The sequence below is a fragment of the Nomascus leucogenys genome, chromosome 6 (assembly GCF_006542625.1).
Source record: "Nomascus leucogenys isolate Asia chromosome 6, Asia_NLE_v1, whole genome shotgun sequence".
Classification (NCBI taxonomy): domain Eukaryota; kingdom Metazoa; phylum Chordata; class Mammalia; order Primates; family Hylobatidae; genus Nomascus; species Nomascus leucogenys.
The window spans coordinates 60,936,266-60,958,916 of NC_044386.1; the positions used below are offsets into that span (position 1 = coordinate 60,936,266).

A 22,651-nucleotide genomic window follows, 5' to 3' on the forward strand; every position below is an offset into this window, starting at 1 on the left:
AGAAGCATGGCCAGGCCCCAAACCCAGCACTCCTGGCCAGCAGGTCTCTGAACGTCTGTGGAACCATTCTATGAGAAGCTTAACTCTCCTGGCATGATGAGGTTCTTACCTGGATTTTCTCCTTTTACCCTTTTCTCTTAAAGAGTCACTGCAGGGGGAGGTGTCATCCTCCCCTTAGCTCTCAGGCACTCTGCCCAGGGAGGAGCTGCACATTCCATGGCACACTTGTGTGGCTCCCAGCCCAGGAAGGAAAGACCTTAAAGAGATTGCTCATCCCCTGGGAGTAGGAGGGTAACTCCCCAGAGTGCAAGGACCACTGTGGCCGTTATGCAACTGATCATGAGGAGACCCCCCGGAGTAAGAAGGTAACAGCCAGCCATGTGGTTGCCCCCTCCACCCACTCTCTGGCTGGAAAGGGCGGAAATGTCCTAGGGTTGCTAGGCAACAGGACAGAATTCAGTGATGACTGTACCCAGAGGATTGTTACATCCTAAGTTGTGTGTGTGTGTGTGTGTGTGTGTGTGTGTGTGTGTGTGTGTGTGATGTGATGCATCACTTTCCCTGGAGGTCTAGAAGGGGCAGAAAAAGTCTTATTTCTAAGGTAGCCTAAAAAGACCACTTGGGGTGGAGGGGTTCCAGACAGGGCTGACTATGGAGGCGAGGGCTCACTGCAGATAGTATGTTGCAGGTGTCCTCTCCCCTGGATTACCCTTCTTTCTCCCAAGCCAGACCCTGTCAAGCTCTGCTGCTCATTTGTGGCTAAAGGGGGCTGTTCAAGGTGCTAAAGGGGGCTGATAAATGAAGCCATCATAAAAAGGACCCATCTGCTAAGACATTACAGCTGCATGAGATATGAGTGCACAAAGCAAACTACCAGCATCCAGTCCCAGGGCAGCCTCTTAATAGCTATGGGGCAGCCCTCTCTGAGCCTTAGCCCCCATTTCCATAAAATGAAGTCAAAAAACCTATCAGAGTTACTATGAGGATGAAATGTGCAGGTCCACCGGAATCTGACATGAGGAAGCCATCAGAAAATCTAAATTAAGGGATATTCTGCAAACAGCAGATTTGAATGCTTCAAAATGGCAATGGTATGAAAGACCAAAAAATAATAATAATAAAATGAAGGCTTGTTTTAGATTAGAAGAGGCTGAGAAGCCATGACAACAAAATGTAGTGCATGACCCTTGATTGAAAGCTGAATTTTTTGTTTCCTTTAAGAGATAGGGTGTCACTAAGTTGCCCAGGCTGGTCTCTATCTCCTGGCCTTAAGCGATATGCCCTCCTTGGCCTCCCCAAATGTTGGGATTACAGTTATGAGCCACCACACCCCACCTAATTCTTGGATTTTTTTTAAATCATAACACACATTATTCAGGCAATTGGGAAAATTTGAATGTGGACTTATATAATATTGTTGTATTAATGTAAAATGCCTTAGTTTTGAGTACAGTATTCAGTTAGATAGCAGAGTGTTCTTTTCCTTAGGAGACACATGCAGAAGTTTTTTGGGATGAAGCATCATGATGTCTATAATGGAGTCTCAAATGGTTTAGCCTACCATACATATATAGAGAGACAAAAGAAATATGGCAAATGTTCAACGGTGAATCTAAGTCGTGGATGTTCACTGTCATAAAATAGTTATAAAAGTAATTCAATGGGCATCTTCAAAATAAAGAAAAGGAAAAAAGTGTACTGACCCCTCTTAGCACAAGGTCTGGCACAAAGAAGTAATCGGCAAGTGGTGGCTCCTTACTATGATGAGTTGACTTTTGCATGTACGTGGGGATGATTTCCTAAACCAAGAGAACAATGCCGTAGAACGGTGGAATGACAGGCTTCTGGCATGGGATGGTGGCAGGATTTTGGGTGCTGGAGCCTTCCCACTCTGCCTGGCTCTTTAAGGAGTGTGAACAGTACTCCCAGATACAGAGGGCTCCCCTGCCTCAGATGGCGGCATCATGATCTTCACACTGTGGGAGGAAGATGTCTGAGCCCAACAAGATTAGGTCATCAGCCAAGTTCAGAGTCTGGCCTTCAGACTTCTCCGTGGAAGGTAAGGAATTAGAGCTGAAGGTGATGCTTTCCATCCTAGCCCTGTTGGAGGCAGCCCCCTAGATGCAGAATTCAGAGAGCAGATAGTACCTTTGTGAGAATGAGGAGGTGCTCCTTCCTTCCTCTGGAGACCCAGCCTGTGTCCTGGTATAAGCTGCACAGGCACACACAGCAGCCCTGATCAATCCATTGTATGTAATATTGGCTTCCATTTATTGAATGTCAGGCACTTTCTGTGACTTATTTTGAAACCTCACAACAATTCGTCAAGATAGATATTATTTTGCTCATTTCACTTGTGAGGAAACAGAAGGTTTAAAGGCTTGCTCAGTCGGCCCAGCCAATAAGTGCCAGAGCAACAGAGCAAGAATCTGAATCTAGGACTTCCTGACTCCTAAGCTCTCATGCCACTGCTGCACTCCATTTTTCCGTGTGTGGAGTTTTATGCTGTGCAAAACTCCCTTCCTCATGTGGTCTGCAAGATCACATAAGGTGATGAAAGTGACCAGTGAGAAGACTGAGACTCAGAGAAGGGACTTGCTGGAGATCATCAGAAGCCTGTGGCAGAGCCTGGACCAGAATGCCAGAATCTGCTTGCTCTGTCTCCTTTATAAGCAAGAGACTCTAACAACCATCAGAGGCCAAGCCCAGGACCCAGCCCTGCCTTGACCACTTCTTCCATCCTGGACCCCAAGCCCCTGCTATTGCTTCTTTAGTGGAACATCTCTCCTTCCTTCCAGTTGTCTCATTTTAAGAGGCAATATGCCAACCACCAGATGTCCATTGAGATTTGTGATTTCTCTTCCTGCAGAAGTTCCTCTTCTCATCCATCATTCCATTCATCCATTTATCCATCCAACTACTTTTCTACCTGGTCATCTGTCCTTCCATTCACACGTGTTACACACATACCTCTCCCTCCATCCGATCAATCATCAGGCCCTCCACTGATTCAACATTTATCAAGCACCTGCTACTACTATGTACCAAGTACAAAGAGGAACAAGACCTGGCTCTTGCGTTTGGAAAGCCTCAGTTTGTAGGATAGACAAGTAACAGCATGGGTTGAAAGCTCTCCTAGAAGTACGCACTAGGAACCATGGGACTTCAGAGGAAGAAAGGGCTAACTAGTCAGTAGCTGAGAAAGGTCTCAGGGAGGGCCAGCATCTGAGCTGCAATTATGAGTCTCCTTCCTTTTCTCTTCCTCCTCTGTGGCCATCGCTCCCCCAGTCCTCCATCTAGTCATTTTTTTATCTGTTGGTACCTGGGCTGAGGATAGTCTCAGTGGGCAAAAATCAAAGACCCCTCCCCAAAAGTTGCACAGGGTCTAGTGTTTTCCTTCCTGGCTTTCCTGCCATAGTTAGGCCAGCTCATTCTCTTTCATCTGTCAGAACAGTTCTCTTTTATTACTGGACATCTGTACCCAGGCAGCAGAACTTCTAGGAGACTGGCCTGCCACCGTGTCTGTCAGCTTCTATGGAAGAGGCTTATTATAAATTCTCATGGGGGAGAGAGGGATGCCTGTGCTGCCAGGAGTCAGCTGACCCCCAACTCTGCTTAGCTCCTCGACCAGAAAGACTGGCCCCACCCAACCAACCCCACTGTTCTTGGGCCTGCTTCCAGTGCCTTCCTCCAGGCAGCCTGTGGCCCTTCTAAGCAGCACATTAAGAGCCCAGCCTGATCTCCACCTCCCGTGGACTTCTCTGCTCTGGTGGCCCCTCTGGCCATGGTGCTTGGATTCTTTTTTTTTTTTTTTTTTTTTTTTTTTGAGATGGAGTCTCACTCCGTCACTAGGCTGGAGTGCAGTGGCACGATCTCAGCTCACTGCAACCTCCACTTCCCAGGTTCAAGCAATTCTCCTGCCTCAGCTTCCCGAGTAGCTGGGATTACAGGCGCACGCCACCAAGCCCAGCTAATTTTTCTATTTTTAGTAGAGACGGGGTTTCACCATGTCGGTCAGGCTGGTCTCGATCTTGTGACCTTGTGATCCACCCGCCTCGGCCTCCCAAAGTGCTGGGATTACAGGCACGAGCCACCGCGCCCGGCGGTGCTTGGATTCTGAGGACTCTGCTGCCCCTGGGCTCTGGCGGGAGTCACAGAGGCAGCTCTATCTCTCCAGCACTGAGAACAGAAAAATAATCAGGTGATGCTTGGTGGGCTCCTGCTCTTTGGGCTACTGTGAGGCTGAATATCTGCTTTTCTCTATCTGCAACCCAGCGGTGAGGCAGCAGCCCAGCCAAGTCTGGGGGACACTGCTGGGCCACTGGCAGGAATGGCACCACAGGCTCCTCCTTCCTGAACCCTTGAAGCTCCTCATCTCTCTCTGCTCCCCAATGCCCTACCCCAAGGCTGAGGCTGGCACAGCTTTCCTGCTAGAGGGTTCAGGGCGCAGTAAATTACCTTGCCTGAACTTGGTCCTCCTTGTCCCCTCACAATGACAGATCAGGGCTGATCCTGTGATTCCCTTTGCCTCTATGAGTTCTCCTCTGTAGATGAATCCTCTGTTGAAGCAAGGATCAGGCAGTGATGAGCTGAAGAGCTCAGTAGAAGGACGCTACAGAAAATCTGGCATTCATATGCATGCAGGTCCCTGCACATTCTCTTTGAGGGAATTTCCCTTCCCTCTCAGGCTGCCCCTGGAGTTTAAGTCCAGCCAGATAATCACATTGAGAGGAAGATTGGATGATATCCCGGAAAGGTCCGTGACACTAGCATCTAGATTCGGCCTCTGGGTGAATCTGCTCCCTCCACCCCAGCTAAGGATGTGAGCCTATGAGAGAGGAAAGTAGACAAAGGTGAGCATCAATATCCACCAATTAACGACAAAGACACAAACCAAACACAATCAAAACCTGCAGCAAGTTGGGTAAATTGCAGAGAAAATGTCCTGAAAATTATAGCATGAGCATTTCGGCACAGTGATGGCGCATGTCTTCCATGCTCAAATGAAGGGCAGAGGCTGGGTGCGGTGGCTCACATCTGTAATCCCAGCACTTTGGGAGGCCAAGGTGGGTGGATCGCTTGAGGTTAGGAGTTCAAGACCAGCCTGACCAACATGGCAAAACCCCATCTCTACTAAAAATACAAAAATTAGCCGAGCATGGTGGCACACGCCTGTAGTCCCAGCTACTGGGGAGGCTGAGGCACAAGAAATGCTGGAACCTAGGAGACGGAGATTGCAGTGAGCCGAGATCATGCCACTTCACTCCACCCTGGGCGACAGAGCAAGACAGTCTCAAAAAAAAAAAAAAAAAAAAGAGGAGGGCAGAGGCAGTGGTCCAGCTATAAAGCCAGGGGATGGCCATGGGAGAGAGTTTAGTTCAGTACTCCCAGGACACCTAGAGCTCCTGCTAGGCCCACAGCTGTTTTCTGGTTGTTCGAAAGGTCACTGTGTCAACAAAACCCCTGGGGGCCAACACCTATAAGTCACAGCAGACATGCCAGGTCTGCGCAGAGGTGCACTGCTCAGCTTGTTCTTCAAGAGAACTTGCTGGGAGAAGTGCAGCTGGCTGAGAGCCTCCAGCTGCCACACCTTTCTGTCTGGCTCAATATTCAGGTTTCCCCTGGCTGCTTCTACCCAACGCCTGAACATGCCTGGGGTGCTAACGCTGCACCATTTCTGCCCACAGAGAGCCCCTCTAATAGGCAATGTTTGCCCGTGATTCTCTGCTGGCCTTACAGAGACTTTCTCGAGCTGCACTGTAATCTGAGACTCTTCCTACCCAATGCTTCCTTCCTTCTCTCCTTTCACAAGTGTAGGCTCTTTCTGCCTCCTGCTCCTCCCTTCTCCTTTATCCTCCACAGGTGTTTTCCCCGATAAATCTCTTGCACATCTAATTCTGTCTTTGTATCTGCTTCTCAGAGGATCTGAACTGATAGTCTAGTACATTCATGGTCTGGGTCCAACAGTACTGGAAACTTGATCTTCAGGTAGGCAAACCTAGGGGATTTTATAATAGCTGGAGAGACTTGTGAACAGAATCATTTGTGCAGTGTTGAGAAAGAGGGCTGGAGAAGGGGACATGAATCAGAGAAAAGGAACATGAGGCACATCACAAATCCAATAAGCTGGGTAGTTTATAATGCATATTCATTTTGAGGGGAACAAACCTTAAATGGACAACAGTGGATTGGGTAAAGAAAATGTGGTACATATACACCACAGAAGACTACACAGCCATAAAAAAGAGCAAAATCATGTCCTTTGCAGCAACATGGATGGAGCTAGAGGCCATTTTCCTAAGCAAATTAACACCAGCAACAGAAAACCAAATACTTCATGGTCTCACCTATAAGTGGAAGCTAAACACTGAGTATACATGGCCACAAAGAAGAAAACAATGGACACTGGGACCACTTGAGGGTGAAAGGTGGGAGGAGAGTGAGGATCCAAAAACTACCCAGTCAGTACTATGCTCATTACCTGGGCAATGAAATAATTTGTATGCCAAACCCCTGCAATACACAATTTACCCATGGAACAAACCTGCACGTGTATCCCCTGAACCTAAAAGTTAGAAAGAAAAATAGAAAAAGAAAAACCTTAGTTGGAGCTGAGTTTTAATCCTAACCCTGTCATCTCTTTGGGCAAGTCACTTAGGCTCAATTTCCTCATCTAGAAAATGGAAATAATGTTACTTACCTTGCTGGGTTGTAAGAATGGAGAGGATGACACATGTAAAGCACCGGCACGGGTACTCTCAGTTCACAGTAGTTACTGTTCATTATTAGTCTTTCTCTTTAGGAAGAGAAAGAATGCCTTCCTCTTTTTGGAGCCAGGCAGGGGCTTGTTCAAAAACAAAGATCCTTCTAGCCTGGACAACACCCTGTCTCTACAAAAAATAGAAAAAATTAGCTGGGCATAGTGGTGCACACCTGTAGTCCCAGCCACTCAGGAGGTTGAGGTGGGAGGATTCATTGAGCCTGGGAAGTTGAGGCTGCAGTGAGTCATAATTGCAACACTGCACTTTAGCCTGGGCAACAGGGCAAGACCCTGTTTCAAAAAAAAAAAAGAAAGAAAGAAAAAGAAAAGAAACATCCATCCTGAGAGGGTCTTGGGAGCTTGGCCCAGGCGGGTGGGTCAGCTGCCCCACTTGGCCCTTACTGTGTCCTGCAGGGGCCCTGTGTGGTGTGATGCTCCTGAGGTGTGGTGGCAGAGGCGAGAGTGGGAAGAGGAGCGGGAAGAGCCTCCAAATTTAAGGTTGTTTCTGGGCAGTAGCTTTAGATGGGATGAGAGATGGACAAGAAGTGGAGCCTGGAAGTGGAATCAGGATCGAGACAGGAAGGCCAACCTGCTTTGGGCTCCTCCCCTTCCTTTGCTCATAGGCCTCAGCTGTGAGAGAAGTTAACTGCCCCTGTGCCTAGGGGACCTGGGTTGGGTTGTCCGGGGAGTCAGTTCTAAAGGGGCCCCTTGTCTTTTGAGGGGCCAGGCGGTAGGGTAGGGCTTGGCTCCAGAGGTTAGGGAACCACAGCAGAAGCAATGAAGAGGAGGAATCCGCCAGGTACGGTGGCTTACGCCTGTAATCCCAGCACTTTGGGAGGCTGAGGCGGGCAGATCACAAGGTCATGAGTTCGAGACCAGCCTGGACAATACGGTAAAACCCCGTCTCTATTAAAAATACAAAAATTAGCCGGGCATGGTGGTGCGCGCCTGTAGTCCCAGCTACTCGGGAGGCTGAGGCAGAAGAATTGCTTGAACCCGGGAGGTGGAGGTTGCAGTCAGCCGAGATTGTGCCACTGCACTCCAGCCTGGGTGACAGAGTGAGACTCCATCTCAAAAAAGAAAGAAAGAAAAAAAAAAAAAGAAAAGGAGGAATCCCCAGAAGACACAGTCCAGGTGTCAAGTCCTGAGAATGCCCCCGTCCCTGCCCCGGTGACCCACAGCCGGTAGTGCCTCCAGTACCCAGCATAAAGCAGGTCCCCACTAGGGCCCACTGGACCCCACAATTCTATGCCAGCCTCCTTGGCAGCTTCTTTTAAGAAGTCTGTTTTCCTGAAAGGAAGGCTAGATGAGAAATTATTTTCCTCAGGGTCTGACTAGAGGAAAAATAATGACCCAGAAGGTGGCATTTGTCTCTCCTGTCCCTCTCCTTTCCTTTTCTCCACACCCTCCTCCCCACACCACAGGTTTCCAGTTGTGGCTGTCAGGATGCTCTACGGCCCAGCACCCCTTTTCTGCCTGGGAGGAGAGTAGCCGATTAACCACATCAAGAGCACTATCTGTCTCCCACTCCTCCAGGGCAGGAACTGGTAAAAGTCAGCTGGGCTCGCCGGGCACGGTGGCTCATGCTTGTAATCCCAGCACTTTGGGAGGCCGAGGCGGGCGATACGAGGTCAGGAGATCGAGACCACGGTGAAACCCCGTCTCTACTAAAAATACAAAAAAAGTTAGCCGGGCGTGGTGGCTGGCGCCTGTAGTCCCAGCTACTCGGAGAGGCTGAGGCAGGAGAATGGCGTGAACCCGGGAGGCGGAGCCTGCAGTGAGCCGAGATCGCGCCACTGCACTCCAGCCTGGGCGACAGAGCGAGACTCCATCTCAAAAAAAAAAAAAAAAAAAAAAAAAAAAAAGTCAGCTGGGCTCAATTGGGTTCTTTGCAAATGAATGAAAGAACTGAGGAAGGAGAATGTTTGCAAATACCCCTGACTACAACCCCACCTACCCTTCCTCTAACTTCGCTTTCCTATTCCTTCTTCTCTCTACCTCTACCTTCCATAAGCCTTCCTCCTTTCCTCCCTCCTTCCTATCTGGGAAGCAGACAGACCTGGGTTGGACACTTTGGGCAGGTTATTTATCCTCTCTCTGCCAGTTTCCATGTCTGTAAAACAGGATGACCCCACCAGCACGCAGCTGTTGTGAGGATTAAATGGGGTGAGTACAGCAGCCAGCCCCAGTGTTCTCCAGGTTCTCCGGTTTGTGCTGCAGGCCCCAGTGAGGGGGACTGATTAGCTGCTGTAGGTCTGGAGCCGCTAAAGGTCCCAGGCAAGGAGGAAAAAGAGGATGCAGTAGGGGGGTCCTGAGGGGTCGGAAGCTCAGAGAAGGACTGACTCATTGGTAGAGGAAGTAAACCCAGAGGCCAAAGGGGCCCTGCCCAGAGGTAGCAGTGATATCCAGTGCTGGGCCGGACACAGTGTCCTGGCTTCTCCCTTGTCCCCACAGGCCTCTGAGGGGTCAGGTGTTCAACCAGCATCCAAAAGAACATCCATTGAGCCAGGTGCGGGGGTGGGCCCTTTTATTCATTTTGTCTTCATTAATCCCCCCCTCTGCTAGCAATCTACATGTTTTTATTCCCACGACACATTGGAGAAAACAGAGGCTCTGGGAGATAGGCAGCTGGTGAGGAATAGGGCTGGGACTTGATCGGTCTAGGGAAAGTGCCCAGAGCCAAGGGGACTCTGAAGAAGGACATCTGAGCCAGACAGGGGGTCAGGTAAGGCCTTCTGGAAGCAACATGGCCTGATGAGTCATAGTGGAGAGCCATAAGTGCCCATAGAAGCCCCCTACACCAAATATGGGAAATAGTGTTAGTTTTCCTCTCCAAAGTCCAATCAATAGCAAAGCTAGGGACAGGTAACACCTGCAAGGGGGCCCTCCCTGCCTCCCTTCCTTGGGCCCCACCTCTTACCATAGCCTCAGGTCTCTAAAGTACAGCAGTTCCCACTGGGGATGTGTGAAATAGGGCTAACAGAAGGGCCAGCTCTGGCCTTGCATCTCTCCCTTGGGCCCATCTCCTGATGGGCCTGGGATCCCTGGAGACCAATGGGAGCAGTGGGCCATACTGAAGTCTGTCCTCTGCTGCTCCAACTGTATTCCTTCCACAACTTTCTCTGGACCTAAGTCAACAAGAGCCTGACCCTCACTCAACCTGCTTGCCTTCCTTCCTTGTAGTGCCAGAAAAAAATCTCCTTGCTCACACAACAATTTTCTTTTTCATTTGAAAATGGTCCGGGGCCAGGCGCGGTGGCTCACGCCTGTAATCCTAGCACTTTGGAGGGGTTGAGGTGGGCGGATCACCTGAGGTCAGGAGTTTGAAACCAGCCTGGCCAACATTGCGAAACCCCATCTCTACTAAAAATACAAAAATTAGCCAGGTGTGATGGCATGTGCCTGTAATCATCCCAGCTACTTGGGAGGCTGAGGCAGTCGCTCGAACCCGGGAGGTGGAGGTTGCAGTGAGCCAAGATGGTGCTACTGCACTCCAGCCTGGGCGACAGATCGAGACTCTGTCTCAAAAAAAAGAAAATGCTCTGGGGGAACTTCTCATTCAACTCTTACTGAATAAGAGGAGGATCCCGTATCTCCTACCCACCTACTTTTTTAGGGAATAATCCATGTAGGTATGCTCTGGACCTGAGGCCATTCCTAACTGGGCTTGCCCTTTGGTGACATCCCAGAATCTGAGTCTGTGATCTGGTATAGCCTATTAGAAAGCCCCCAAAGTCTCCATGGAATGGCAACGGCCCACTGGACCAGCCCAACCAAGTTATACCTTACTTTCTCTATCTACAGGCTGCCTCCCCTGACATGGGAAGACAGACATCGAGGAGATCTGCTGGGCCCACAGGAGCTCCAAGGGAAATCACAGAAATGCTCACCTTATATATAAAACTGCTTTATTAAAAAGTCAGCTATTAGGAAAACAAAGCCCTTACCAGGGTTATATCAAAAAGTACAAATTTTAAATAAATGCATCAGAAAAATGGCAGCCAGATATACCAGCCACAGTCACAACCTCAAAGGCCTTGTGGGGAAGGAAGGGAGAATTAGGGAGGAGGTTCTGAGAACTCAAGGAAGAGGCTGGGCACAGGGGGTCTTTGGGTGCCTGCAGAGCTGGGTCCTGGAGCTACCAGGCAAGGACCCTGCTTCGGTTTTCCTTTCCTTGGAAAAATGGAAAGAACTGGCAGGTGTAGGAAATTTTGAGACTGGAGCAGAAAGGCACAAAAGTCATTTATAAGGTATGATTGCTCACTCTAGTCCTGAGGCACATGGGGTGGATAAATGGGAGATCAGAGCCACAGGGTCCCTGGCTCTGGTCATGCTTGCCCCTGGCTGGTACCATCTGAGTTTGGCCACAGGTTAAATTAAGGTAGACCAAGGGGACTGCATAATCCTGGCAGCCTGGGGTGTGGAGCATCTTTAGATCAGATATGTTGCTTCATTGGCAAACTGGTGTCTGCCCCCCAAGAGATCCGCCCAATGAGGAGCAGCAGGTCTCCTGCCTAGCCCTGTCCTCTGAGTCACTGTGGGTACCCACCCTGGACAAGGAACTTCTGAGGGCAGTCTCTGCCATCCAGGATCCTGAGAAGCCCCAAGCCCCAGAGCCAGAGTTTCTCTGAATGACAGGCAGAAGCACAGGAAGCTGGCGTTGAAACCAGTCCCCACCAGCTGCTGGCCCCACACCCATGGTCACTGCTGACACGCCTCCTTGGTGACATTAGGCAGTGGGTAGGCAAAGAGGGAGAAGTCCAGAATATACTTAGGCAGCACATCCTGCAGCAGGGCCCGGGGGGCACTGCACAAGTGGTAATGCAGGCTTTCGGGGCTGGCTGGCCTGTACCAGGCCTGGCGAGCTGGAAATCGGATGTGGGGTGGTGCCCGTACCCACTCCAGCACCTGATTGGCATCAGCCTCCAGCCTCTCATAGGAGCCCACAAAGTCATAGTGCACGGCACAAGGCTGGCACAGGTGGTACACGGGCATCCAATGCTCATTCATGCGCTCAGGGTCCTCGTCCACCAGGTATCTCAGAAACTCGGGGAATGTGACATCGTCGCCTGCAGGGCTGGGCCCCGCTCCAGCCCTGTACCGCCTCACTATCTCAGCCCCATAGCGTTGCTGGTACTCTCGGATCTCGCCAAACTTGTTGCGGTAGGCAGAGAGGAGGCGTTCCAAGGGGTCCCGCACAAACAGGAACTTAAAGTAGTGCTGCAGGCGGTAGCGAATCTCTTCAGGCCGCAGGTCTGCCAGGAACACCAGGTCACTGCGGTGGTCCATCTTGAGGCGGACGTCCACGCTGTCCAGGACGCCCGCCAGCACCTTCATCACCCGCTTCCAGTTAGAGCAGGCCACCTTGGGGACGTAGCAGTAGAGGAAGCGGTAACGGTCACTTACGAGGATGTGGCGCAGCAGGGTGCGCCGCTGCCCCACCGGCAAGTCCCAGGGGTCCCGGGGCATGCCTGGCTGTCCGCACACCGCCCGCAGGGTCCTGTTCCGGACGTCCTGCCGCACTTGCAAGTCCGCGTCCCCAGCCCTCAGGGACAGGCCCCCAGGCTTGGGGGCTTTCCCGCGCCAGGCTGCGCCCTCACGGCCGGGCGGGTGCAGGGGCAGGGGCTTCATCTCGGCCAGAATGCCCCGCTCGATCATGAGCAGCAGCCCGCTGGAGGCCACAATCACCGCGAACATCAGCATGGACGGTAGCAGCAGGGGAGGCCCCCCCAGCCCCGCCCGGGCCCTGCCCAGAGGGGCCCGCCTCAGCGCCCGGCCCAGGGGCTCGGCGCCATTTGGGGCCGCCAGCGGGGTCAGCGGGCGGGGGAACATGGTGCTCCCGGGATGGGGACCTGCGCGGGCCCGGCCGATCCGAGGGCGGCCTGGGAGGCGGGCTCGGGCTTGGGGCGGGAGGAGGGTCTGGGCCCGGAGGGAGTTGGGGAGGGGAGGGCAGGGGACAGCCCTGGCGCGTGTAGGGGTGGCCGGCTCCCGAGCTGCGGCGCCGAAGCGGGCGGCGGGCGGCGGGCGCGGCGAGGGACCCGGGCCGGATGTCCCGCCCGGCCGCTCTCCACCCCCGGCCTCGCAGTGACACAGGCGCGGGGGCGGGCCCACGCCGGGGGCGGGGAGAGGGGCGGGCGCCCCTGCGGGGCGCGGGCTTGGGAGGGCGCACGCGGACCCCTACCCGGAAGAGGGCGCCTGAGTCAGGGCCACCCCTGTCCTCTGGGCTTGGGGACAAAAGCTCCTGAGACCTCGAAGGCAGAAAAAACTCGAGGCTGCTCTCGTGCAGCGTGTGTCCTTAGGGAAGTGGACAAGGGGGATTCGCCACAAACTCAGGCCTGTCCTAGCCCTTACTCCAGCAACGGGTCTGGAGGCAGGGAGGCGCGCAGCGCTCTCTCCGAGTCCATACATGCCGGAGGCTGGTCTTTCCAGCTGGAAGCGGAGTCCTCGGTGTGCTCCCCCCTGCCACTCTTACCTCCCTCCGTCCCGCAGGTCGTGGCCACTCCAGGAAGGAGAAGCAGGACTGTCAGACACTGACCAGTGTCTCCATGGTGACCCTTGTGTTTAGCAATACCTGGGGACTGACTACAGTGCTTGTCCACTGGGTAATGCTGAAATGTCTGGAAATGGAGTCTCCCCTCCTCTGCCTTCTCCTCACTAGGCATGAGGCAGTGGGATAACTGGGCCTTCTGGGGAGGGTCTGACACATTGGTCCGTCAGCTGCTGGTGTCGCCAACACACATTTGGAAGGGTGAGGAGCTGGGGGCACAGAACAGCAGGGAAACAGCACGCAGTCTCCTTCCCTGGAGCTAAATGTGTGCTCCATGGCACCAGGCTGGTCACTTGGGCGGACAGCAGACCCAAAGTGCTTTGGATGTCAGCAACCACCATTTCCCACTGGGAACCCGGCTCAGTAGCCAGACTTCGTCCAGCTACGTGCTTGCTGCCTGCAGAGAGCCAGCAAGGCTCTGAAGCAGCAGAGGAATATGATTAGAGCCCAAGTGTATTGAGGACAGCGCCCAATAAGTGTTTTGTATTCATTATCTCCTTTAGTTGTTACAGCCACCCTGACAGGGAGCTAGTGTGGACATTCCCTTTGTACAGCTGAAGTAACAGAGGCTCAGGGAAGATGTGACTCAGTATGGGTGGTTCTGATTCTAAAACCTAAATTTCTGATCACGGCCCTTCAGAGATTAAAGGAGCATATCATGGAATGGCTAAAAGGGAGGAAGCAGCTGACTCGAGGGCAGACTGTACAGAGCAGGTGATGGAAAATAGAAGATACCAGTGGGAGAATGGACCTACCAGTGATCAGATGAATTCAGAAGGGTGAGGGGACTTGAGGGATGAGGTGATACTAGAGGGCTCACTGATGGCCCCGCAATCCCAGCAACAGGAAAGCACACAGGATGAGCCAGGGGAAGGAACGGTAAAGGCTTGCAGCCTTCCAGCTCTCCAGGGCGGGCGCTCCACATCTGATTGCCCCAGTGCATCTGCAGGCTACCACCTGTCCATTTGCTGCACCAAAAGTCTGTGTGAAGGTTCTGCCTTGTCTACGCTGCTCCTTGCTTCCAACAATCCTAAAGGTATACATTTCTGGTGACAGGATTTTCTATTAAAATCATATTTTCCAGTAAGTATGTTTTTTAAACCAGGAAAGGAAAAAAAGACCTTAGACCTTTAAAAATTTTTTTGATAAGGTGGCTACGTGTGCTCCCTTCTGTGTTACAGGGTAGTTTTCTGTGTTAGCAGTCAGGGTGAGGCAGGGGAAGTCCTTGGGCCTGGTACTTATCTCCACACCAATTTCCTGTCTGTAAGGTAAGGACAAGCTACCACTCGCCTCAAGGGAGTCTTGTGGACAGCACACTGAAGGCAGAGCTAGAAAAATCCATCGTGGTGTCTGTGCCACCAATAACTTCTGAAAAAGTGTTCCTGCCCACATGCACCATGCCTTAGCAAAATGCAGAAGAGGGTGGGGGCCGTGCTGTGGCTCCCAGGAACCTCTATGGCCTTAGAGCTGCCCCACCTGGAACATGGTCAACACTGAGGCTTCCAGGCTGGGACGGGGGCTGGGCTGAAGCAGGGGTCAGCTGGCCACAGACCCTTGGCCCCATGATGTGGCCTTCATTTCCTCAGCAAGCAAGAAGCACCAGCTGCAAGACACTGAGGCCCTAGGACAGTGCTGGCCAGTTACCCAAGGTGATGAGGAGGGATTTTTGTTTTTTCCTTTTCTGAGACAGGATCTCACTGTCACCCAGGCTGCAGTGGTATGATCACGGCTCACTGCAGCCTCGGGCTCCTGGGCTCAAGCAATCCTCCTACCTTAGCCTCCTGACTGAGACTATAGGCATGCACTGACATGCCGGGCTAATTTTTAAATTTTTCGAGAGACATGGTCTATGTTGCCTAGGCTGGTCTTAAACTCCTAGGCTCAAGTAACCCTCCCGCCTCTGCCTCCCAAAGCACTGGGATTACAGGCAGGAGCCACTGCGTGAGGCCAGTGATGAGAAGGTATTTTTACCATGTACCTACTAATTTCCAGGTCACTGGTCAGGTGAGGGCTGGCAACTGAAGTATTTCACACAGACCTAAGCAGGCAGCTGTGGCCACCATGAAATCAAGAAGTCAACTCCAAGTTCCCAGTCCCTCTGTCTCCTTCCCTCACTCTCTTTTCCCCCTGCTTCCCTGCCCTCTTTGCTCATTGGCCTCGGTGAGCATCCATGCCACAGGGGTTAAGAGGGACCTCTGAAATAAGAATAGTGGGTCTCTCCACACTCACACACCAAAAGATGACAGGACACACAGGAAATGATCCTTTTCTAAATCAATACAATTTCTCAAATTTATTTTTTTCTTAAAGAAGAACTCCTAATCTCTGTCAAAAGGGAGGTGAGGAAAGGTCCTTCCTCCCTTGTAAACACTGAAATACAGATCTGGGAAACCAGGATCAACACACACAAAAAGTGCATTTTACAAAATATCAACTAAAATATATTTTACATGGATTATGCTTCCATTGAAATTCTACCAGCTGCATTTTCAGGTTCGAAAAAATATTTCCACATCTAAGAGATTTCAAAAGCATTTAAGTTCAGGGCAGCAGACCCTACCTCCTGGGAGGAGGGCCTTGATCTCCTTTCCTGCTAGGTGAGGCTGGGCTCCTTGGCAGCAAGGGCCCAGAACGAGCAGGCTCCAAGGCTGGCTCTGCAGAGCCCCCACCGCCACTCTGCCAACCTCATTTACTGCCCCATCCTCCCAGACAGACACCTTCCTCCAAACAGCTTATTCAATATAAGGAGACCCAAGTCCCTTTCCTTCAGGTTTGAGATCAGGCTTCCCAAGCATAAATTCACCTCTGAAGCCTCCAGGCCTCACCCAAACTCAATGACCAATCAGGAGCAACTCATCTACTAAGGGACAGGGCAGGGCAAGTCGGGGGAGCCCTCAGGGTTCATTTCCACCTCCCTCTGCAGCCCCTGCCCAGCTATCCTCACCCAGTGCCACCTCCTCAGCCTGCTGGGTTCGTCTGCCCCTCCTCCCTAAGGGAAGACCCAGGGCTGCAGTTCTCAGCCCAAGCCCCTGCCCCCAGGGGTATACCCTTGTGGAAGTGCTCAGCTAGCAGGTTCCCAGCGCCAGGCCCAAGCCACACTGCACTCCACTCCCTCTCCCACCATACTCCTCTTTGGTACAGATAGGAAATAACCAGGCTGCTCCAGCCCCCTCAGAGTCTCAGGGCCAGGGCCAAGGCCTAGTCTCCACAAGGACAACAGGGGACTGAGCCTCTTAGTCTACTCTGGGGAGCAGAATGAGGTGAGAACAGGGCCTCTGGGCAACAGGAAAAAACTGAAAATGCAGGTCCTTAGCTCCTAGAGCAAGTGGCTGCAGCTCAGCAGGTCTGTGGACTGATACAGTGTTGATTCTTGCTGGGATGTAAATTAGTGCAATCTACAAAAGACTAGGAAAAGGGTGGCAGGGCAAGAGGAGCCGCAGCACTCCTTTGGTTTGATTTCAGGTGGGTGTGGCTTGAAGAATCATGTGTGAAGTTCTGCAAGAGGTTTCCTGGAACCTCCATGTGTAAGGCAAGAGGAAAAATCTTCAACAAATCAGGTAGCAATTTTCCTTGCCCCCTGCCCCCAGCCCTCTCCCAGCACCCATCTTCCCTCCCAGACGTGACAAACCCCACAATGATCAATTAACTTTCTGGGAAGTCAGACCCAATGGGTGGCCCTCTCTGGGAGATGGACAGGAGACTCCCACAAGTGGGCCACACCCATGACTGTGAGAGGTGGGTCAACTTGTCCCAGCACCAGTTGCTACTGCAGGGCAAAGGAGGAAAGCCAGAGAAAGGCCTCAAGTCTAGGAAGAAGAAGTCAATGCTCTGGAAGCCAGACTCTGGCTCTCTATGCCTCAAAGGAACAAGCTCAGAGCTGTACTGGGATCTAGGAAAGCCTGGTCCCAGGCTGAAGGAGAAGCGGCGGGTCACAGTGGGTGAGGTAAAGCTGGCCCCCACTCCCCCTTTGAGGGCCCGGGGGAGGCTACAGAAGGGCCTGTTGGGTCTGGTTCCTGAAGGATCTTGCCCCTCCTTCCCGCCACCACCCTCCTAGGGCCCCATTTACATCAGGCTTGGCCCAGCCTCAGAGAAGACTACTTCTTCGGAAATCTCCACCCAGGGGGAACCACAGAAGGTACCTTGGGCCAAGCTGAGAGCTCTGATGCTTTTCTTATACCCTGGCCTCCCCAGCTCCCTCCCCTGGAGCCCAGAACCCACAGGGGCCCCTGCCCTCCCCCCCAAGAAAACCACAGGCCAGCAAACTTAGGCCTCTGTGGCCCCCTAACCAAGTGCTGTGCTTCAAGCAGTGCCCCCTACTCCGAGCCCCACTTGCCCATGGGTAGCCCCAGCACGGGTATGAGGAGGCTACTGGGGGTTCTTAAGGATGCGCCCATGGCGGAAGTCATAGACATGGCGGCAAAGGAACACCAGCTCAGGGTCCGTGTCTTCTGGCACTGTGCGGTGGGGTGGGGTGGAATAGTCTGCAGAGGGGGGAACCAGTGCTGTCTTTCGGCTGGGGAGGCCTTCACCTCGGCGCTTGGCCATGGCACAGAACCTGTAGAGAGATACCATTCACTGTCTTTACTCCAGCCACTTTTGCAGGAAGACCAATTCCTTCCCTTCCCTACCCTACCCTACCCTACCCTACCCTACCCTACCCTACCCTACCCAGAGAGCTAGGCTATCCTAGCTCCCCAAGGGGTGGTGCTGTCTCCACCCATCCCAGGGGTGATGTCTGCTCTGCCAACCACCAGGCTATCTTCTCTGTCACTGGAGAACCACATTTGCCAGGGCCTCCCTCCATTCACCTGCCAATTCGCCTGAATTTTTTCCAAGAGCAGTAATGTTACCCCCCAACTCTGCTCCAACCATTCTACCTCAGTGTGGCAACACAATTTTTCTTCTTTCTCCCAAAAAATATCAGATGGTAGAGGCAGGCAATAAGGAAGTAAGTTCTGGGAGATTAGGCTCAGTGAGTAAGATCAGGTAGAGAGCAGAATGAGATCCTCTCGGGGAATTCCAAGCAGCCCCAAATATGCCTGGGGAGCCTGAGGGAAGAGGCCAACCAGAGGGTGCAGGGAACCACCCACCTGCAGTACTCGGCAAAAGTCAGCACATAGCACTTCTCCTCAATGCAGGCTACACTGTTCTGGTCCTGATGTCGCGATGCAAAGACTTCATTCTGCAAGGGCTCAAAGGGAGACAGGTGGAGGTTGCTACCAGGGCTGGAAAGCACCTCATTCCCAGAGCAAGGCAGACATTAACCCCTCTGCTGGGCCTGCTGATCTGAGATGACTCCAGCAAGCTTCCCTGGAAATTCAGCCTAAGTATGCCTCACCTATTGCCTCCAGGCATTCCTCCTGAGTCCCTTCTAGGTCCCCTCCTTCTCCAGAATAGCCAGGTATCTGCTCCAGCCCCTGATTGTCACTGACCTCCCAAACCCCAGCCCTGCCTAGCGTAGGAGAGGGGAAATGTTCTTCATCTTTCCAGTTAGATGAAAAGTCCCTGCAAGGGAAAGTGAAATAAAAGGTGAGCCCAGGGCACACACAGATGGCAGTCACCTCTTTTAGCACACAGCTTGGTGGAGAGCCTATGGGGTGTTAGGAGGAGTCTTTCCTCCCCTCCCCTCCCGTACTACAGAAAATACCGAAAGTGACCAGGTATGCAGCTCCACCTCACCTTTCCTGTTGCCAGGAGAACACATCCACTTGCTCCCACTGGCACCTGCTACCTCAAGGGTTCCCTTTCTGTTCCCCTTTTTAAGACAAAAGTTATTATTCCCTTTGAAACATGAATTGGGGCAGTGTTGGGAAAAGAGAATAAATCCTGGGCCCTTTCCCAGGTTCTCTGGAGTCCAAAGTGACAAGCGCAGGGATTTGACTACAGCCCATGGCTGCCCTCCCCCTACCACGTCTTAGTGCCATAACCTTTCCCTCTGTCTCTCCTGCCCTCCCTGACCCATCTGCCAGGCAGCTCACCTCGTGCATGCTGGGACTGCGGCCTCCCTGTAAGTGCTCAGGTCTGTAATACCACAGGAGGCTCATCATCAGCTCTCCTGGGGGGACAACACAGTAGTTATGGCTTGAACTGGCAACCTGTGTTACTTAGACAGGCAGAGAGGCTGGCTGGCTGCCCTGGAGGTTCATCCAACCTCAATACTGCAGGCTCCGGCAACCCATGTCCCCTGCCCCAGGCCAAGCATTCGGAGGCCTGGAATGCTGTTAAGCATGGAGGGAGAAGGGGGAGAAGGCACTGACAGGTGAGGTGGGGGGACAGGTGCCCAGGCTCTGCTGGCTGGAAAGGTTAATGAGCTGATCCAACCCAAGCCACAAGGTCACCCACAGCCCTCGGCAGCAGACAGACCCCAGCCGAGTGGAAGGCAGACTCTGTGCCAGGAACACGGGGAGACTCATGCCAGGTCAAACTCCAGGCAGGGGCCAATCTGGGGCCTACAGTTCTGCTGAAGGCAGCTTCCCCTTGGGTCCCCAGCCAGAGGGAGAGGTACCTGACTCGGGGTTCTCCCAGAGGGCAGAGATCTTAGCCACATAAGGTGTGGAGGTCTTTCGTGGGCCTGACTTGAGAAGGACAGTGTCCCGGACTCGGATTGTCTCCCCATGCCGCTCTACCGCCTGGTAGCTCTTTCGGATGGCTGGTTCCGGCTCATCCTAGGCAACAAACCAATGACACAAATAGGCTTGCAGGGCCACACTCAGAGTAAGGACAGAGAGAGGGAATGACATCCCTTCCACGATTTCCTCAAGGTAGTCAAACCACTATCCTTTTTTGGATGGGGCTGGGGAATTCTCATGGTTGGAGAAAGGATGAGAAAAGGGAACAGGGGTGGAAAAGTGTCCTGAAGCTTCTGGGGCTGAGCTCTGACCACCATACCCTTGACAGCTGACTCTCACTCCAAGCCCCCCAGTGCTGAGTAAGTGCTCATGCTTCCTAATGGAACAAGTCTCAGTCCGAACCCTCAAACCACTGTTATAAGGGGCACAGCCTTTGACAAATTATTTAAAGTATTGCTAAGCCTCAGCTTCCACATCTGTAAAATGGGATTAATTATAGGAAGATGGGATATACCACATAGGGTAGTGGTGAGGATTAAAGGGCATAATACTCACAAAGTGCTTAGCTCAGTTCTAGCATCTAAGAAGTGCTCAATAAATTTTATTTATTTATTTATTTTTAGAGACAGGGTCTCACTCTGTCACCCAGGCTGGAATGCAGTGGTGCAATCGTAGTTCATTGCAGCCTCAACATCCTGGACTCAAGTGATCCTCTTGCCTCAGTCTCTCAAGTAGCTGGGACTACAGATGCATGCTACCGTGCTTGGCTAATTAAAAATTTTTTTTTTCTGTAGAGACAGGATCTTGCTATGTTGCCCAGGTTGGTCTTGAACTCCTGAGCTCAAACAATCCTCCAGCATCAGCCTCTGAAAGCTCTGGGATTATATGCATGAGCCACCTTGCCCAGCCTCATTAAATTTTAGTTGATATTCTTTTTATTTTTAATTAATTACTTTTAAAAGCCAGGGTCTCACTCTGTCACCCAGACTGGAGTGCAGTGGTGCAATCAGCTCACTGCAGCCTTCAACTCCTGAACCTAGGCAATCCTCCCACTTCAGCCTCCCGGTGCACACCACCATGCCTGGCTAACTAATGTTTTTACTTTGTAGAGATGAGGTCTATGTTGCTCAGGCTCGTCTCGAACTCCTGGCCTCATGCAATCTTACCACCTCCACCACCTAAAGTACTGGGATTACAGATGTGAGCCACTGCACTTGGCCTCTTTTCATCATCCGAGATGTTCTCTGTATCACTAATTTGCTCTGCTCATTCCAACTTCCCCTATATAGACTTATCCAGAAAAGTTCTCCATTGAAAGTCCTCCATTTTACAATCCAGGGTGTAAGGGACAGAGTGAGCGGGGAGGGGAGGGGAAGACACTCACCGAGATGGCAGCCACCAGCTATGACTGTGTGTCTCCTGACCTCCCTGGGCTGTCTGGTACAGGATCAGTAGGGGGCTAGGGAAGCAAGCTGGTGGGCCAGCATGAATGGTTCCTGGGATACAAGTAAACTGGAGTCCCTTGTCAGCTCTCAGAGTAGCTAGAACCAGGTGCTTCTAGCACCTACCTCACTGCAGGTCATGTATCCCCACTGCCTCCCTCCCTCTCGTTATCAGCTAAGAGCTGGCGCTTACCAAGACATACACAGCCTTCTCACAGGCAGCCCCAACAGGAACCCAGCCATTAGTGCGGCGGCGACGGCGGCGGCGAGGGCGTGGACGCTGGACACGTGGCTGCTTGGGGTGGCTAGGCCTGCGGGCAGCCTTGCTCCTTGCAGTGTGCCTGCAGCTGGAGCCCGTGCGCAGACCTGACTTAGAACCGCTGGGAGGTTTGGCGCTCTGAGGGCACGCACGGGCTACTGTCTGGGGCTCCGAGGTGGGTGTCTGAAGATGGGGGACGGGCTCTGCTGCAGGTGGCACACTGGGTACAGGGCACCCCAGGAGTGGGTGGGCGGGTGAGGCTGGGTGGCCAGCTTCCGGGAGAGGAAATTCCAACTGGCCCAGGGATCTGCAGCCTTCTAGGAAAGGGAGAGAGTGGTCAGGACAGAACAAGCAGTGACCCCCATCACCCATCTGCTTTCAGGGCCTGCTCCTGTCTTAATTCTAATTGTGCAACCAAAGGCCACTGAGGTAGCCGATGGGATCAGAGGCCTTTTTCTGGTGGACTGTCAGAGTGACTCTCCAATGGGACAGGGGTGTTTCCTGATCTTGGAGATTGGCCATCTCCCCTTTTAGTCTGAAAGAGAGGTGGTTGGAACATGCTTTTTAACTCCGAACTTTTATTTTTTTTTGAGACAGAGTCTCACTCTGTTGCCCAGGCTAGAGTGCAGTGGTGCTGTCTTGGCACACTGCAACCTCCGCCTCTCGGGTTCAAGCATTTCTCCTGCCTCAGCCTCCTGAGTAGCTGGGATTACAGGTGCCCACCACCACACCCAGCTAATTTTTTTGTATGTTTAGTAGAGATAGGGTTTCACCATGTTAGACAGGCTGGTCTCAACCTACTGAGCTCAGGCAATCTGCCCGCCTCAGCCTCCCAAAGTGCTAGGATTACAGGCATGAGCCGCCACGCCTGGCCCTGATATTAATTTTCTAAGGCTTTCATAATGCTTGGGAATAGGGGTTCTGGAATCAGACAGCCTGGGTTCTGCCACTTACTAGCCATGTGACTTCAGGCAAGTCCCTCTGCCCCTCAGAACAACATAAATAGTGGTTATGAATATCATACATATTTGGTAACTGGCTGGTTTTCTTATGAACACATTAACTCATTTCATC

General features: G+C 52.3%; 2 protein-coding genes across 8 annotated transcripts in view; both read right to left on the minus strand.

The window, feature by feature from the left end:
- Positions 1-10,651: 10,651 nt before the first annotated feature.
- On the minus strand, positions 10,652-12,839 carry CHST14 (carbohydrate sulfotransferase 14). Its single transcript, XM_004093254.3, has one exon. It carries the CDS (start codon positions 12,590-12,592, stop codon positions 11,462-11,464), a length of 1,131 nt encoding a protein of 376 aa, XP_004093302.2. The 5' UTR covers positions 12,593-12,839; the 3' UTR covers positions 10,652-11,461.
- Positions 12,840-15,564: 2,725 nt separating this feature from the next.
- BAHD1 (bromo adjacent homology domain containing 1) overlaps positions 15,565-22,651 on the minus strand; it is a 28,215-nt gene continuing 21,128 nt past the window's right edge. For 3 of the 7 annotated variants that reach the window (XM_030814296.1, XM_030814294.1, XM_030814295.1), the window contains exons 3-7: positions 21,512-21,894; positions 19,813-19,972; positions 19,286-19,362; positions 18,398-18,498; positions 15,565-17,862 (exon numbers count right to left, since the gene is read on the minus strand). In XM_030814296.1, the coding sequence (XP_030670156.1) occupies positions 17,673-17,862; positions 18,398-18,498; positions 19,286-19,362; positions 19,813-19,972; positions 21,512-21,894 (911 nt within the window). In that variant the 3' untranslated portion in view covers positions 15,565-17,672. The remainder of the gene's footprint in view (positions 17,863-18,397; positions 18,499-19,285; positions 19,363-19,812; positions 19,973-21,511; positions 21,895-22,651) is intronic. The other 4 variants (XM_012507406.1, XM_030814297.1, XM_030814298.1 and 1 more) reach the window with 3 other exon arrangements.